Source organism: Oncorhynchus nerka, linkage group LG10, assembly GCF_034236695.1.
Source record: "Oncorhynchus nerka isolate Pitt River linkage group LG10, Oner_Uvic_2.0, whole genome shotgun sequence".
Classification (NCBI taxonomy): Eukaryota; Metazoa; Chordata; class Actinopteri; order Salmoniformes; family Salmonidae; genus Oncorhynchus; species Oncorhynchus nerka.
Genome location: NC_088405.1, coordinates 21907675 through 21925805, shown reverse-complemented (window position 1 = coordinate 21925805; position 18131 = coordinate 21907675). Strand labels below are relative to the sequence as shown.

Below are 18131 nucleotides of genomic sequence, written 5' to 3'. Positions count from 1 at the left end.
CACAACCAGTGTAGCTTTAATTTGCCATCTTGCATGTGTAATTTAATGAAAGTGTGATTTTTATAGAAATTTATTTTTAATTTGGCGCTCTGCATTCTCTGGCTTTTGGCCATGTGGGACGCCAGCGTCCCGCCTACTCCAGAGGTTAAAACGTATTCAAAAACCTAGGCCTATCTTAGGCTTTCCGAAAGTGGGCTGTACGATAATGAATTGACAATGAATGTATGGAGGGGAGAGATATGCTACAGTTACTAAGATGAAACTGAAATCATTCAAATGGCATATACTATTTATTAGTGATGCTGATTATTGAGGGGGAGAGATGTTTATTTTTGACTCTGAGGAACTATTATAATTTGAATGGATGTTTAAAAATGTTTTTATTAAAAACATATTTTATACTTACTTGTTCAGACGTGCGCACTCCGCCAACATTAACAGGACAGAGAAACCAGACACAACATGCTCATATGGAACATGTAAATGGCATGAAATAAACCAAAACTTGTTTCTCACAAGTGTAGCAGGTTGTCCACTCAGAGGATGAGAATTTTAAAATGACAAATTAATACATGCATTAACAGAAATGCATGGCTACCACATGGGAATTCATTAAAGTGGATTGCAGGTGACACTGTTTAGCCTAGGCTACTATTCTACTTTGCGGGGATAGGAGGGTGGCAATTGTGTTGGTCTAGTGTAGGGAAGCATTCCAGCCAGGACCGGGCCTGATTAGACATAATTTAAGAAAATATTCCATATCAAATTACACCATGCCAGGTTAGAGAGGATTGGAGCATTGTCCATTTGACACAACATAAGTGCATTAAAAGCCTCGGAGCCAGAATAAAACTGTCGACTGCTGTTGAGAAATTAGTAGCGAGACGCATCCAACCTTTTTAAAAATGCCTATTTATTTATTAGTAAGCAATGAAAACATGCATTGTATGAAAGAAAGCCCACACAAACAAGGTTTTTACTGAAGTGTCATACACTATAGAGCGCTATAGGTTAAGGAGATAAAGATCTGTTTCCAAGGGGACCAGTCGAGTTGGCCCAAAGTGGTGTTAGATTTCCCTATCATATGAACACCCTGTGGAGGTGAACCACACCTGGTCATACGAACTCTTCAGGAGAAAACTAGCCTGGCATCAGGAAGGGGCATCAGTTTACACCATAGATTTGGTTGGTTTATACAGACATGTTAGTCTGTTCAAGCACAAGACCTGGCACCAAAGTCATCCTGTATCCTTGAACAGCATGGTTTTAGTGTGGTGGTGGGGTGCTCCATGTACTGTACATCTAACCTTGACTGGAACTTGTTGGCAACATGAGGTGATGTGGAACACATTTAAGTTACAATTACCCTTCAGAATGCCAATAAAACAGATGTTTTTCACCACACTGGTGAGCTCTCCACAACTAACAATTTAAGTGGCCACGGTTCAAGGTCAAAATTCCATTTAAAACTGCGGACATAAGCAGCCAGACACTGGTTCTGCCTAACTGATGAAAAAAGGGGCATGCACATGCGAGTGATGTCACCTCCATCAAGTGACGCCAAAGGAGCAGAATGCCATTGCAATGCTAAGCTCACATCTGACCAACAAATGCACAGAGGGAGTGGGGGAGAGAGAGAGAGAGAGAGAGAGAGAGGGTTGAGCAGAGAGAAAGGGGTTTTACTGCAGTAAGCATCCGGCTGGTATCGATTACATGAATCATTTATATCAGATGATCAGCTTAATTGGAACACGGGGGACAGAAATTTTACCCCAACACGGGGGACAGAAATTCTACCCCAACACGGGGGACAGAAATTCTACCAAAATACCTTTCGTAACATGATAAACTCAGACCTAACAATACAAATGATGCTATACATTATTCTATATATAGTCTACAAAAGACAACTCAGACAGTGACAGAAGCTTATCCATGGGGATAAGAGAAAAGCAGGATATATGGACATGTGGCACAACAACAAGACAGCCATTATCATGAACAAAATACCTACAACAATGCCAACAGACGAAGAGCCGGAGGACCCATATTGTGGTGCTGCAGTCCACCACCTCCTGCATATTTAAGAGGAAGGTGAATTATTTAATTAAGTGGAACACTAGCATATTGGCCTGGAAACCATGGAACCCCCAAAACAAGTCTGCAGCTACTGGGTGGCAAGAGTAGAACATCTCAGCAGGGACAGTATTCAGGCCCTTTCACTTTTTGCACATTGTTACGTTACAGGCTTATTCTAAAACTGATTAAATAAATGTTTATCAATCTACACACAACACCCCATAATGACAAAGTGAAAACAAGTGTAGAAATGTTTGTGAATTTATTAAAAGTCAAAAACAGAAATACCTTATTTACAGTTGAAAGTTTACATGCACCTTAGCCAAATACATTTAAAAATCAGTTTCACAATTCCTGACATTTTATCCTAGTAAAAATTCCCTGTCTTCAGTCAGTTAGGATAACCACTTTATTTTAAAGGAAGTGAAATGTCAGAATAGTAGAGAATGATTCATTTCAGATTTGATTTCTTTCATCACATTCCCAGTGGTTCAGAAGTTTACATGCACTCATTTAGTATGTGGTAGCATTGCCTTTAAGTTGTTTAACTGGGTCAAAATTTCAGGTAGCCTTCCACAAGCTTCCCACAGTAAGTTCGGTGAATTTTGGCCCATTCCTCCTGATAGAGCTGGTGTAACCGAGTCAGGTTTGTAGGCCTCCTTGCCCGTGCACGCTTTCAGTTCTGCCCACAAATTGTCTATAGGATTGAGATCAGGGCTTTGTGATGGCCACTCAAATACCTAGACTTTGTTGTCCTTAAGCTATTTTGGAAGTATGCTTGGGGTCATTGTCCATTTGGAAGACCTATTTGCAACCAAGCTTTAACTTCCTGACTGTCTTGAGATATTGCTTCAATAGATCTACATAATGTTCCAGCCTCATGATGCCATCTATTTTGTGAAGTGCACCAGTCCCTCCTGCAGCGTCGCACACCCACAACATGATGCTGCCACCCCCGTGCTTCACAGTTGGGATGGTTCTCATCAGCTTGCAAACCTCCTTTTCCTCCAAACATAATGGTCATTATGGCCAAACAGTTCAATTTTTGTTGTTTCATCAGACCAGAGGACATTCTCCAAAAAGTACGATTGTTGGCCCCATGTGCAGTTGCAAACCGTAGTCTGGCTTTTTTAATGGCGGTTTTGGAGCAGTGGCTTCCTCCTTGCTGAGCGGCCTTTCAGGTTATGTCGATATAGAACTCGTTTTACTGTGGATATAGATACTGGAGGAAATGGGTACAAAAGTATCTTCACAATGTTCTTTGTTGTTGTTCTGCACTTTTCACACCAAAGTATGTTCATCTCTAGGAGACAGAATGTCTCCTTCCTTGTGCGGTATGACGGCTGCGTGGTCCCATGGTGTTTATACTTGCGTACTATTGTTTGTACAGATGAACGTGGTACCTTCAGTCGTTTGGAAATTCCTCCCAAGGATGAACCAGACTTGGAGGTCTTAAATAGTTTTTTTTTAAATGAAGTCCTGGCTGATTTATTTGGATTTCCCTGTGATGTCAAGCTAAAAGAGGCACTGAGTTTGAAGGTAGGTCTTGAAATACATCCACAGGTACAATTAACTCAAATGTCAATTAGCCTAACAGAAGCTTCTAAAGCCATGACATCATTTTCTGGAATTTTTCAAGCTGTTTAAAAGGCAGTCAACTTAGCCCCACTGGATTTGTGATAGATTATTTCACTGTCTAAACAATTGTTGGAAAAATGACTTGTCATGTACAAAGTAGATATACTAAGACACTTGCCAAAACTATAGTTTGTTAACATGACATTTGTGGAGTGGTTGAAAAACAAGTATTAAATGACTCCAACCTACGTGTACGTAAACTTCCGACTTCAACTGTACATAAGTATTCGGACCCTTTGCCATGAGACTTGAAATTGAGCTCCGGTGCATCCTGTTTCAATTGATCATCCTTGAGAATGTCCTACAACTTGATTGTACCACACCTGCCATTAATTAAATTAATTGGACATTATTTAGAAAGGCACACACCTGTCTATGTAAGGTCCCACAGTTGACAGTGCATGTCAGAGCAAAAACCAAGTCATGAGGTAGAAGGACTTGTCCTAGAGCGTCGAGGCATAGATCTTGGGAAGAGTACTAAAAGGTCACTAACACAGTGGCCTCCATCATTCTTAAATGGAAGAAGTTGGGAACCACCAAGACTCGTCCTAGAGCTGGCCTCTCAGGCAAACTGAGCAATCGGTGGAGAAGGGCCTTGGTTAGGGAGGTGACCAAGAACCCGATGGTCACTGACAGAGCTCTAGAGTTCCTCTGTGGAGATGGGAGAATCTTCCAGAAGGACAACCATCTCTGCAGCACTCCACCTATCAGGTCTTTATGGTCGAGTGGCCAGACGGAAGCCACTCCTCAGTAAAAAGGCACATGAGAGCCTGCTTGGAGTTTGCCAAAAGGCACCTAAAGGACTCTCCGATCATGAGAAACAAGATTCTCTGGTCTGATGAAACCAAGATTGAACTCATTGGCCGGAATGCCAAGTCTGGAGGAAACCTTGCACCATCTCTACGGTGAAGCATGGTGGTGGCAGCATAATGCTGTGGGGATGTTTTTCAGTGGCAGGGACTGGTAGACTAGTCAGGATCGAGGGAAAGATTAACAGCGCAAATTACAGAGAGATCCTTGATGAAGTCCTGAGCGCTCTGGAGCAGGTTCTCGGACTGGGGCGAAGGCTCACCTTCCAACAGGACAACGAACCTAATCACACAGCTAAGACAATGCAGCAGTGGCTTCGAGACAAGTCTCTGAATGTCCTTGAGTGGCCCAGCCAGAGTCTGGACTTGAACCTGATCAAAAATCTCTGGAGAGACCTGAAAATAACTGCAACAATGCTCCCCATCCAACCTGACAGAACTTGAGGGTCTGCAGAGAAGAATGGGAGATACAGATCTGCCGAGCTTGTAGCGTCATCCCCAAGACTCGAGGCTGTAATCGGTGCCAAAGGTGCTTCAAAGTACTGAGTAAAGAATCTGAATACTTATGTAAATGTAATATTTCCCTTTTTTGCTTAGTAATTATGGGGTATTGTGTGTAGATTATCACATTTTAGTGTATGACTAAAGTAATAAAATGTGGAAAAATTATAGGTCTGAATACTTTCCAAAGGCACTGTATACTGTAGGGAGGCACAGTAAGTGGACTCTTCAAAGTCTGGGTGAGCCAAAATTCTGGTTAGCATTAAGAGATAAGGGTATATTGAAACCACAACAGTGCCACATAGGTCCTAGGACAGGAAGATATGGCTTTACAATTGCCATTTTAGCTACAATGCTTCATCTGTGTGTAATTTATCTCCAACACAGGGCTTTGGCCACTTCCTGTATGATATATATATTTTCTCTACATCACAGATCAGATTGGGTTCAAGTTCTCGATCTGAGTTAATCCTCATTTTACGTCATTAATTATTCCTCCCCAACGGCTATTCTGTAACTCTGTGTCCACCAATCCTCAAAGAAGCAGTGGTCACACTCACCACAATGACAGAGTAACGATCCCAATTAACAAGCAGGAATACAGCTTAAACCTATATTGCACAGCAACTTCATCAGATTGGTTCAACAGTAGCCAAAGGATAGCAGTAGTCCAGCCTGACACCGTGATAAAGTAGTATACTGTATATCTGACATTTGTAACCCATTTATGGAATAGAAGCAGCTTGTGCGGTGCCAGTTGGAGCCTGTGCTGTCCCCTAGTGTTTAGTATGTCTATGACCAGACAGGGGACAGAGTTGCTTTTCACATTACTGAGTAGAACCTTACTGAGCCGAGCCAATCTGTACTGAATTTGTCTGGTTATGTATTCACAGTAGTTGCTGGAACAGTGCTGGAAAGGACAATGTAAACAGTATATCCATGTGTAAGACGGTCCTCGGATCCAGTAGTGTTGTAGTTCTGGTTCCTACCTGCCAGGGCCTTGATGCGGGAGCGTTCAAACAGCCTGGCCGAGCTGTTCTCGTTGTCCCACTCATCAACATCCCAGCGGTTGTTGACTGTGTCGCTACTATACTGCTGCTGCTGGATCTCCATGTGGTCGAAATCGGCGGCTACGGACGTCATCCTGACCCTTCAACTGTCACACATCGGCCGCTTCACATGAAGCCCTGTGGACACAGAGGACATGACGTGTTTAGGAAAATTATCAGATGTTTTTACATAAATCAGTCAATGGTGTGTTAAGACAAGCATATGTACATAGCTTTTCCTACTACATCCTAACATTGGTCTTTAATCTCAACACCTTAAAGTAGATTGTAAATTTCAATGCTGATATGGCTTTGGTTATAGAGATTCTTACTAATCAGAGATTAAGTCATCTCCCCCTAATGTTTCAGACAAGTTGTGTGAATTTGTAAAGCTTGTTTGTAGTACCACCTCCTGGTGATTAAATGTTACTACTCCAACATTGTTAAAAAGCTTAATTCTACATTGTTGGCAAATGGAACAAACTGAGCGGGCTCATTAAACTCAATGAGCTGGCTTTCAGAGCACCTATAAAACAGAAAGTTAGACAAATGTCTTACACAATCTGTCCAACAACACCAAATACAAAAATATGTTTTATTGTATTGTAGGACCACCCATAACATCACAGCATTTTCTAAACTTTCCTGGTAAACTATCTCAGCAACATAACATTTTACACAGATCAAAGCAGAGTATGACTAATTACAACACAAAAACATACAATTGCAAATAGTATACACACCAAATCTAAAAGCCTCCACTCTAGTAACCAGTACCCACCATCAGTAATCTCCACCAAAAAATATGCTCATTGCAGTCTCAGCAGTCTTCCCCACTCCCAATTCTAGGCCCTGTGCTCTGCTACAGTCACAGTCCTTCACCAGACTGGGACAGGCCAGTGTTAGCCTGATGAGCTCAGCAAATCCCTCCAGAAGTGAAGTCCATCTGAACACCAACAGTCAGCAAGCACTGGACAATGGTGCTCTGACTAGTGTCTACTGTCTGAGGGGCAGCAGAGTTGTAGTCATAAGAGAAACACACATGGCTAAAACATGCATGATGCGCAAATGAAAAACATCTTCACGTCAACGTTGGCGTTATATACGTTTTTGCCTTTTATTATTTCATGTAAATATCAGCCCTTATCACAGAGGCATGGCATAGTAATTGTTTTTCACTCCTATCCCTGTGCAGATGTGCCACAGAACAGTGTGAAGTGGGGACAAGATGGAGAGAGTTGTGCTGTACCACCCACATCTTTGCTTAACAACCACTAAAACTAGACTGTTGCTAGGCTAAAAATACACTGCCTCTGGGATAGTGTGCTGCTGAAGTGGGTTAACACAGCCTGTGCAACCATGTAGAAGATACAGTTGAAGTCAGAAGTTTACATACACTTACGTTGGAGTCTTTAAAACTCGTTTTGCAACCACTCCAAATTTCTTGTTAAACTGTAGTTTTGGCAAGTCGGTTATGACCTCTACTTTGTGCATGACAAGTATTTTTTCACATATCTCACCATCACAATTCCAGTGGGTGAGAAGTTTACATACACTAAGTAGACTGTGCCTTCAAACAGCTTGGAATATTCCAGAAAATTATGTCATGGCTTTAGAAGCTTCTGATAGGCTAATTGACATCATTTGAGTCAATTGGAGGTGTACCTGTGGATGTATTTCAAGGCCTACCTTCAAACTCAGTGCCTCTTTGCTTGACATCATGGGAAAATCTAAAATCAGCCAAGAAAAAAAAATTGTAGACCTCCACAAGTCTGGTTCATCCTTGGGAGCAATTTCCAAACGCCTGAAGGTACCACATTCATTGGTACACACAATAGTACGCAAGTATAAACACCATGGGACCACATAGCCATCATACCACTCAGGAAGGAGATGTGTTCTGTCCCCTAGTGCGAAAAGTGCAAATCAATCCCAGAACAGCAAAGGACCTTGGGAAGATGCTGGAGGAAACAGGTCAAAAGTATCTACTGTATATCCACAGTAAAACAAGCCCTATATCGACATAACCTGAAAGGCCGCTCAGCAAGGAAGAAGCCACTGCTCAAAAACCCCCATAAAAAAAAGCCAGACTACGGTTTGCAACTGCACACAGGGACAACGATCGTACTTTTTGGAGAATGGTCTGATGAAACAAATATAGAACTATTTGGCCATAATGACCATCGTTATGTTTGGAGGAAAAGGGAAGACGCTTGCAAGCCAAAGAACACCATCCCAACCGTGAAGCACGGGGGTGGCAGCATCATGTTGTGGGGGTGCTTTGCTGCAGGAGGGACTGGTGCACTTCACAAAATAGATGGCATCATGAGGATGGAACATTATGTGGATATATTGAAGCAACATCTCAAGACAGTCAGGAAGTTAAATCTTGGTCTCAAATGAGTCTTCCAAATGGACAATGACCCAAAGCATACTTCCAAAATTGTGGCTAAATGGCTTAAGGACAACAAAGTCAAGGTATTGGATCACAAAGCCCTGACCTCAATCCCATAGAAGATGTGGGTAGAACTGAAAAAAAGTGCACGAGCAAGGAGGCCTACAAACCTGACTCAGTTACACCAGCTCTGTCAGGAGGAATGGGCCAAAATTGACCCAACTTGTGGAAAGCTTGTGGAAGGCTACCTGAAACGTTTGACCCAAGTTAAACAATTTAAAGGCAATGCTACTAGTAATTGAGTGCATGTAAACTTCTGACCCACTGGGAATGTGATGAAAGAAATAAAGCTGAAATAAATCATGCTCTACTATTATTCAGACATTTCACATTCTTAAAATAAAGTGGTGATACTGACCTAAAACAGGGAATTTTTACTCATAATTAAATGTCAGGAATTGTATTTATCAAAGGTGTACGTAAACCACACACGAAATTGTCAGGACATGGGGAGGAGACTGCATGGTGATGACCAGCAGTGGCAGTAGAAGAGATTAACACCAAGACTCAGACACACATTTAAGGACAACACAGCAGAAAGGTATCTAGTGGTGAAAACAGCGCACTGCAAGTGATGCTGGACACGGGCAGCGCACTGCAAGTGATGCTGGACACAAGCAGCGCACTGCAAGTGATGCTGGACATCAACACCTGTCTCACAGTGCAGTACTTAACCAGACCAGAGGGACCAACCACTATTGATAGTTGAGAGCTTTCGAACTGGATTTTACAAGCCATGTTGTTCAAGCCTCGCAAAGCCATCTGATCCCGCTGCACAGGGCAATGTGTAATGTAAGCTCGTGGGATCAGGCCACTTTGAAGCTAATGCTCTCCACTCCACATCTTTGCTAGATTGCATGAGTGTTTGCAGTACGTAATGAGTTTGGCTCAGAAGTAGTATGGCTGGATACTACATTTTAATGCAACAAGTAAGGTGTTGGTCCCATGTTTCATGAACTAAAAAAAGATCCCAAAAATGTTTCACGCACAAAAAGCTTATTTCTCTCAAATTTTGTGCACAAATTTGCTTACATCCTTGTTAGTGAGCATTTCTAATTTACCAAGATAATCCATCCACCTGACAGGTGTGAAATATCAAGAAGGTGATTAAACCTCGTGATCACTGTAAAGTGTGCAGTTATGTCACAACACAACGCCACAGATCTCAAGTTGAGGGAGCGCGTAATTGGCATGCTGACTGCAGGAATGTCCACGAACCGTTTGCAGAGAACTTAATGTTAATTTCTCTACCATAAGCAGCCATCAACGTCGTTTTAGACAATATGGCAGTACATCCAACCGGCCTCACAACCGCAGACCACATGTTTGGCGTTGTGTGGGCAAGCCGTTTGCTGATGTCAATGTGAACAGAGCGCCCCATGGTGGTGGTGGGGTTATGGTATGAACAGGTATAAGCTACGGAAAATGAACATAATTGCATTTTATCGATGGCAATTTGAATGCACAGAGATGCACGAGATCCTGAGGCCCATTGTCGTGTATCATTCATCCGATGCTGTCACCTCATGTTTCAGCATGATGATGCACAGCCCCATATCACAAGGATCTGTACACAATTCCTCCAAGGGGAAAATGACCCAGTTCTTCCATGGCCTGCATACTCAGACATGTCACACATTGATCAGGTTTGGGATGCTCTGGATCTACGTGTACAACTGATGGGAACCGGAACACACAATATCCAACAACTTCGCACAGCTATTGAAGGGGAGTGGGACAACATTCCACAGGCCACAATCAACTCTATATAAACGGAGATGTGTCGAGCTACATGAGGCAAATAGTGGTCACAACAGATACCGACTGGTTTTCTGATCCACGCTCAAACCTTTTCTTGGTATCTGTGACCAACTGATGCATATCTGTATTCCTAGTCATGTGAAATCCATAGATTAGGGCCTAATCAATTTATAAATTGACTGATTTCCTTGTATGTACTGTAACTTTTAAAATCGTTGAAATTGTTGCATTTATATTTGTCCAGTATAGAATCCTAAACCTGCTTCATAAAAGTAGCTCAGTCCCACCACCACCATCAAATCTAGATGTGGGATGTATACGCACGTAGGGCAGTAGATAGAGCTACAGGTCTAAAATATATATTTTTAGCCTGTGGTGGTGGAGAGTGAAAACCTCACAAAAAAGGAGAGGCTAGAGGAGAGACGAGATCGCAATAAAGTTGTGTCCTCTCAATACCAGTCTATTGCGGACCTTCAACACATTGTACCTCAGCTTGTATCCATCCATCTGTCCATCTAGCTCTCGGGTCATTCCATTACAGACTACACTGACAAGTCTACAGAGGATGTATTCATTATCCATGACAGTGCCCTGCACACAGACACGGATGGTACAGACACGCAGAGACCTCGTACACAAAAACATTACAGCAACATTACATCCTTTTAAATCAGGGTTAAGCCTTACAAACTGCTGGCTAATGGGGATTCATGTAATAATTTCCCTCTGAGCACAGGTTCAAAATGAGGACATCAGTGGAGAAATAAACTGATTTGCAGGCTGGCACATCAATAACAGAGGTCAACATTGTGTCAATAAGCCTGGAATGTAGAACTCTGGCATGGAATGCTCTTAACCTGGGGGGAATGTGAATAGATGATTGCCTCATCAGACTGATTAGCATTTTGTAATGGTTTACATTGACCCCAATGCTATTTAAGAACAGCTGCATGTGTGGCCAAACAGATCTGTCATCTTAAAAAGCCGTTAACAGCTTATGCATAGTATAATTTTATTTTAACTAACCGACTTCGTGGCTACAACAGCCTTGCAGCTGCTACTACAGCCTTCCATCCGCAATGCGTCAATAATTTTTTTATTATTGCTATGCATAAGCCGTAAACAATGAAGGCTTTGAAATGTTGTCACTGCACGAGTGACTTGATTACTTTCAATTATTTTGATTTGTCCTTCTCCCTCATGCGCAATGTTTTTATCCAGCACTTTATAATACTTATGTTTTGTTTCCTCTCGCTCTCTAGTCTCCTAAATAGAAACATTTCAGTGACTGTATTGAAAAGGGCCTTTATCAAGATCGTACTAAAGATCTCCATGGATACCAAACAGCAAGAGCCTTTGCTGCAAACTGAAATGGCACTGTTCCTTCTCGGCCTACTCCACAAGGATGCCAAGCATAACAAGCAAGTCCGAAACATTACTATTTACTTGATCAAGAGATAAAACACAACCATGATAGTTCACAGGAATAGAAAACCATTGAAGGGTTCAAAATAAAAACACAACCATGATAGTTCACAGGAATAGAAAACCATTGAAGGGTTCAAAATAAAACATTTCAGTCAAAGGGTTTTGTCAAATATACAAAAAAAAAACAGCAGATGTGTAGTTTTATACTAGATTACCTACATTCACTTAATTTTCTATAAATGTGTAAATATCTTATTGCTACAGCTTGAACCTGTGAAAACAGAGTTCTATACTATGAAGAGGCATTGTTTTCCGTTTCCAGAATGTCGCCAGTTGCCTTTTTCTGTTGAACCCAATAGAGGCTCTGAAACCTCACTCACTGCAACCTCTTGCATCATCCACAGAGTCAACTTCACTTAAACTTCAGTATTCCAGATGGTCTAGAAAAGCCAAGCACAGGATCGTTTTCAGCACCTACACAACCTGCACTTTGCCTTGGCATACATTATTCCCTACCCTGAGGGACACAGCTGGACGGATCATTCACTACGCCCACATGCAAATCGCCACTGTACACTGAATTTGACTTTAGGTTATCACAGCTCTACTTACTCACGTGGATACATGTCACATTTTCATATTCACGCACATAGGATTGAGTTTTTGGGTTATTTAATCATTCTCCCCCATTCCTAGGGGAGACACCCACGTGTGTGAAAATTAATAATTAGAAAGAAGCTTAAACAAATAAATTCATAAGCACATCTCCCACACATAAAAAAAAAAAAATTGTACACTCCTTCAAGCTGTGGATCATACAACCAATTAAGCCTCACTCCCTGGCTCTACATAGCTAGTACAGTAAAACTCTGACTATGATGGGTATTTGTGCAATTCGCTCTGGCACAATCTGGTCAAACAAGATTTCCCCATTCATTGTGTACAGAGCTTTTCAGAAGGATACAGTGCGTGGTTATACTGTAGCTACAGCATCTGGGCCATGTTGAACAGCTGGTGAGTTTCAGTCCATGTTGCTTGGATAAAGACCATCCCCATCAACCAAGGTACACAAACAACACTTTGAAGTGACAGTCTCTGGAACAGAGTTCCAATATTCTTAGCGCAGCATGCTATCCCGTCACTTCATGGTGTAAGAAACAGGGAATTGCTCAAGTAATTCATGTGGACACATCATTCAGACTTGAGGCCAGAAAGGCTGTGGTCCAGGACAAATCCTCTCGACTACTCCATCCAAGCTATAAGCCACGCCTGTACTCTTTTAAGGTGACGCCTACACCAGTGCCCAGATAAGGGAGGCTAACTTCAGGACATGACCTACTCTGGTCAAGTTCCAGGATCCACTGTGGAATGCCTAGTTGAATTATTTAAAATCTATCCAGACCATAAACAGGCATCCTTTGATAATAATGTACACCACATTTAAGGACAGGTCAAACTGGTGACCTTATGGCCACAATACCATCTGGGATATAGGACTATATTAAGGAGAAATACACCAGACCGTGATGAGAACAACACACGGAGATCACTAAAAGATCAAAAACGTTGGTCACAAGATCGTGGTTTTCCCTATCTCAACATTCCAGCCTGGTTATTAGGTTATCCAAGAAATTGACAGCTAATTACTTAAGCGGTTGTAACGTTGTTTTTTTGTGTGATAAAGTTTTAAAAAATACATGCCCGTTTTTAATCAGAGGCTTCTGTAGGCACAATAACAGGAATTCACCAAGGAATAAGTCACTTATAGATACTGTACCTATAAGCAAGATGGAGATCAGAAAATAACATTATCTAAATATGTTCACATAGCATGTTAATGTTATATACAGTTTACATAAGACAACCTGACAGCAGAGCAATGTGGAAACTTTATTTACGAGCAAATAAACATGTCAAACTATGAACACTCAGAGGACACTCATCCTCACGATTCTTAACAGGCATCATCACAGCCACTAAGAGGGATTAGGAATTCTGAACAGGCACTTGTCGAGTTGCCCAGGCCAGTTCTTCAGTGACCTAGCATGGCTCTCCATGGTGATTATTCACTCTCCACAGCTCCTATGGTGCTGGCATCAGGGGCCAGATAACAACCTCCCTTTGTGGCCCCGCAGAGATAAACCACAGCCCGGCTGGAATCAAGTCAGCCATTCACTGGCTTCCGGACTGCAATGTCATGTGTCGTAAAAGAATGTCAGACACAACGCAGTGACTGTCCCAGCCCGAGAGGGGAGGAGGGAGAGGGGTGTGCCTTTGGAAACTAAGAGGTAATCCTAAATACATCCAACAGTCAATAAGAGGAAGTGCACTCCTCTCAATAGTTCCAGGGGCCAATCATTGGTAGTGCATTGTGCAGTATTGTCAGTCTGAAGATGACATCATTGACCAGACGAACTCTGCGGCAGTATTCGCCGGCGGTGACAAACTAAATCTAGCCTTTCTACAATGTTAACATCAAACTGCACAACCCAGTCCTCATTAAATACCTTCAGTCATTCCCTCTGATAGTAAACGGAGACAGTTTCCCACTCACCTCCCACCACTCTTCATATGAGGATTCCAACAGAGTGAGAGTGCAAAGATGGCCACAGTGGGACCAGTGGAATGGAGGGAGTCACACGTCATCACCTCATTAGACTGAGGGCCTCGAGGAGCTTACAGAGCCGTGTCTAATGATTTAGTGGTGGATGGGATGCGTGTTGAAGCCGTGATAAACCTACCTCAAGGGAGTTTTCTGGCATGCCAAATATGACGAGTGGGTCTGTGTTTTCAAATGGCTGGGTATGTGCATACGTACGTACTTCAAAGGCTGGTGCCCAGATAATTATGTCTTCGGTCTGCCTGCCAAACTGACACTCCGCCCCGAGAAGCCTCTTAACAAACAAAGGCTCCGGTCTTACTGACTTAAGCGGAAGGGAGATTGCCTGGCGACGGCTCAGCCAATCACATGAACCAAAAATGTTTTAACATTAATAAAATATGCGTTCAATGCGAATCAGATGAGCGCAACAGAGATTATTCCGTTGTGCCGGTCTCCACGTTCATGCATGCTCAGTTCAGATAGCGTTCGACTGCTCATGGAGGCCAACAGCACTGCAGTAGTCTCCTGGTAAATACACTCCTGCTGTGAGGATGAATTATGAAGGAAGGCCTGAGTGTGTTGTGTGGGTGGGGTTGTGTATCTCATGAGGAAAGCCCATCTTTGACCTTCCTTCCCCCCATTTGTTCAGAGGAATACATGTCAGTCACATCCTCCAGCCATCATAGTGTTGGCCTTGCGCATCATGAACGAGGGGTGCCAGCTGTCAATCAGAATTCTGCCATATACTCTCACAACCTTACTTAGCCCGTCCAGTCACCACTCGCAGGGCTTCACTGTGGAGGTATTCTCACCAGTAGAATATAAAAGGACCATCATTATGCTTATAATGCAAGAGCCAAGTATCATAGATGCTAGTCACTTTAATGTCACCGAGCCAGTTAAATCAAAGTGGCTGTGATGGGCTAAGTAAGGTTGAGAGAGTATATGGCTGAATTCTGATTGACATCTGACATCCCTTCTTCATGATACGCAAGTCCAACACTATGGTGGTGGACTCAAAATCAAATTGCCTACCAATGGTGGTATATAGCATTCTAGGCATTGTGAGTTGCTGTGCTGCATTCTAGGCATTGTGAGTTGCTGTTCTGCATTCTAGGCATTGTGAGTTGCTGTGCTGCATTCTAGGCATTGTGAGTTTCTGAGAAGATGTTATGTAACGGTCCTCCATTTCCCATGACTGCTGCAGCTCCTTAGACTCCCCTCCCTGTCAGCGCCAACACAGCCCATAAAACAGCCTTCTCACTGAACTGCATTCCATTACACACACAGACCTGGAGAAAGGACAGGATCCATGGCACCTAGACTAAACACATTGGCAATAACACCAACAGGGCAGGCAAACAAGCTACGATGGTTGCACTGACCGGCAACAAAATACAAATGAACGCCCCACTACAATCTAAATGAAACGTCTACACAAACCCACATCGACAGGAACACTAGCAACTATAAAAGCAGTCAATGATATATAGGCTAGGCTTAAATGGAGGCTTGTGGCAATATATATGCATCATGTAAGGTCAAAGGTTACAGGCTATATCATCCATCTGTATTGTGGAGCACGTCGCAAACGCTTCCGATTCCTTTGCAAGACTATTCTCCTGAAACTACAACGTGCCTGTATGAATGGAACTTTGACAGGAGAAAAGGGGATTATAAATCTCTGGGTCAGCTCACCGCAAGATGTGATGCTTTTCCCTTGCAAAACACTTTAATATCTGGTTCTCTAAACATTTTGGGAAAGTGAGAAGTTCTATTTGTATAACTGTAAAGCACATTAGTGAGCTATATAGCAATGTTAGTGTCAGGCAGTTAGAGACAGCCATGCATTTTAAATTCCCAGGCCCCTTTTTCCCCACTATTAGTTCCATAAACACTGCTCAACCTGAAGAGAAGGACAACAAAGGACTCTCCATATAGGCAGAAACACATAGGCCAGTGGACTTACTAAGCACAGCAGTATCACGCCAATATTTTCCAAACCATATCAGCTATTTACAGTACCATTAGCCAAGCGGCATTTTGGTACCTTGTGCGAGTATGCAATAGGGCAGCAATAGTTTACACATTTAAAGAGATCTTAAATTGAAACGTTGCAAATATATTGAAAGCCGAACACTGTATCCCTAGCCAGGGCACAGGCAGAAACTGTGCATTTTGCAGGCACACTATGGTCTGGATAACATTACTCTCCCTCCCACTCTACTCAGAGTACAAACACTCAAACGCTCCCTCCCACAGATTTCCTACACTTACGCAACTCCGCCAGCCCTGCTGCCAAAAGGCTCTCTTCTCCCTCAGACCCAAAAACAGCCACTCCTCTCCATGCACAGATGGGGGGGGGAGCAGGGGACAGGGATGGGGGAGGAGGCTAAGGGAGAGAAGGTTGGGGTGGGAGGCCAGCGGCAGGCCACAGTCTTTAGGGATCGGGGGACTTTAAACCTAGAGCATAAGTAATAGTTCTAGACAGTTTTGAGCTGTGCTTAGAGGGCAAAGTCATTAGCAAGTCATGTCTACAGGCGCAGGGGCAGTGTGGCAGCTGAGAGGATAGAGGATGGGTAGCCGAACAGAGAATTACCAAGCAAACATATGATAACCATACCAAAATGGTTATGGTAGGAGTTAGGGACGTCCCATGATCCGGATAGCACTAGCCTTTAAAACTCCACTTTAGGAGTCTGTTTTGGAGGTGAAGAAGAAGTTTCTCATCGCACGAGAGACAGGGATGCTCGACCACCACTCCAGCCTACACATCCATCACCTCAACACTACCACTTGTTGGATTTTTGTTAGATCTCCATTCATGTCACACCTGGTATGCCATTAACCCAGGTTCTACAAATTAGAGGATAATCCCCTCAACAGACAAGCCACGTGGTACTGTAAATAAACCAGGCATTAAGTGACCATACGTCTTCCAGTTGGCTTCTGGTCCACATCAGGCAAGATGAACAGCTGGGTAACAGACTCTGCCAACTGCACTGTGGATATTTCATTTCAGAGGAGCGCTTCCCTGTCCTGAATAATAAAAGGCCTGTTTAAAGGAGCTGATGCCAAATATGTTTTATTGATGAACTAGATTACATCAACCACAAATCAATTAGCTCTTCATCTGATCAAAGAAAGGAAATATTCTACAGCAGTTCCCTGGTCAAAAAAAAACTAAAAGCCATTAAGGCCGGGACAAAATCCCTAAAGAATGATATCTGACATGACCAAGATGACCCTGACAACCCTCCAGTTAGCTAATGTAGACAAATCTAGCCGAGGTTTTCCAGATATACACATTCACACAAATCTGAGAGAGAATTAGTCCTCAAAATAATTAATTTCCTAGCACGAGAATAGACCCATTGATAGTTTCACAAAACAGATGGCCCAATTGACAGCACAGACGCTTCAACTGTGAACAACAAATTTCACAAGGCTGTGTAGCATAGCCCGAATTAAGCTCAGTCGCTCATGGGCTTGGAATGGGAAAAAAAAAAAAAAAGTACTTTGGGAGAGAATAAGGCCCATAGTCTGTGGGTGAGGCCCTTCAGTCCAGTCAGAATGGCAACTACGAACAAATAGCATGATGTCACAGATATACAAAAGTATCAAAAAAAGTTTATACAGCTAAAACTACACTAATATCATCAAGCCTTACTAACAAACAAGCAGCCAGACAAAACTAACAGTTGATGGGTACTAGGGACAGGCGGAACATACGTCAACTAATCTATTATTAATTTAAAAAAGCATCCAGACCGTTCAGCCAGTACAGGCCCAGAGGACTGGAGCCCTGC

At 42.7% G+C, this 18131-nt stretch overlaps 1 protein-coding gene across 1 annotated transcript in view; it reads right to left on the bottom strand.

Moving 5' to 3' along the window:
- The window catches only part of LOC115135013 (spectrin beta chain, non-erythrocytic 1-like), a 123513-nt gene that overhangs the window by 86373 nt on the left and 19009 nt on the right, over positions 1–18131 (bottom strand). Inside the window, exon 2 of the mRNA XM_029669183.2 lies at positions 6017–6214. Within this exon, the coding sequence (XP_029525043.2) occupies positions 6017–6170 (154 nt within the window). The 5' untranslated portion in view covers positions 6171–6214. The remainder of the gene's footprint in view (positions 1–6016; positions 6215–18131) is intronic.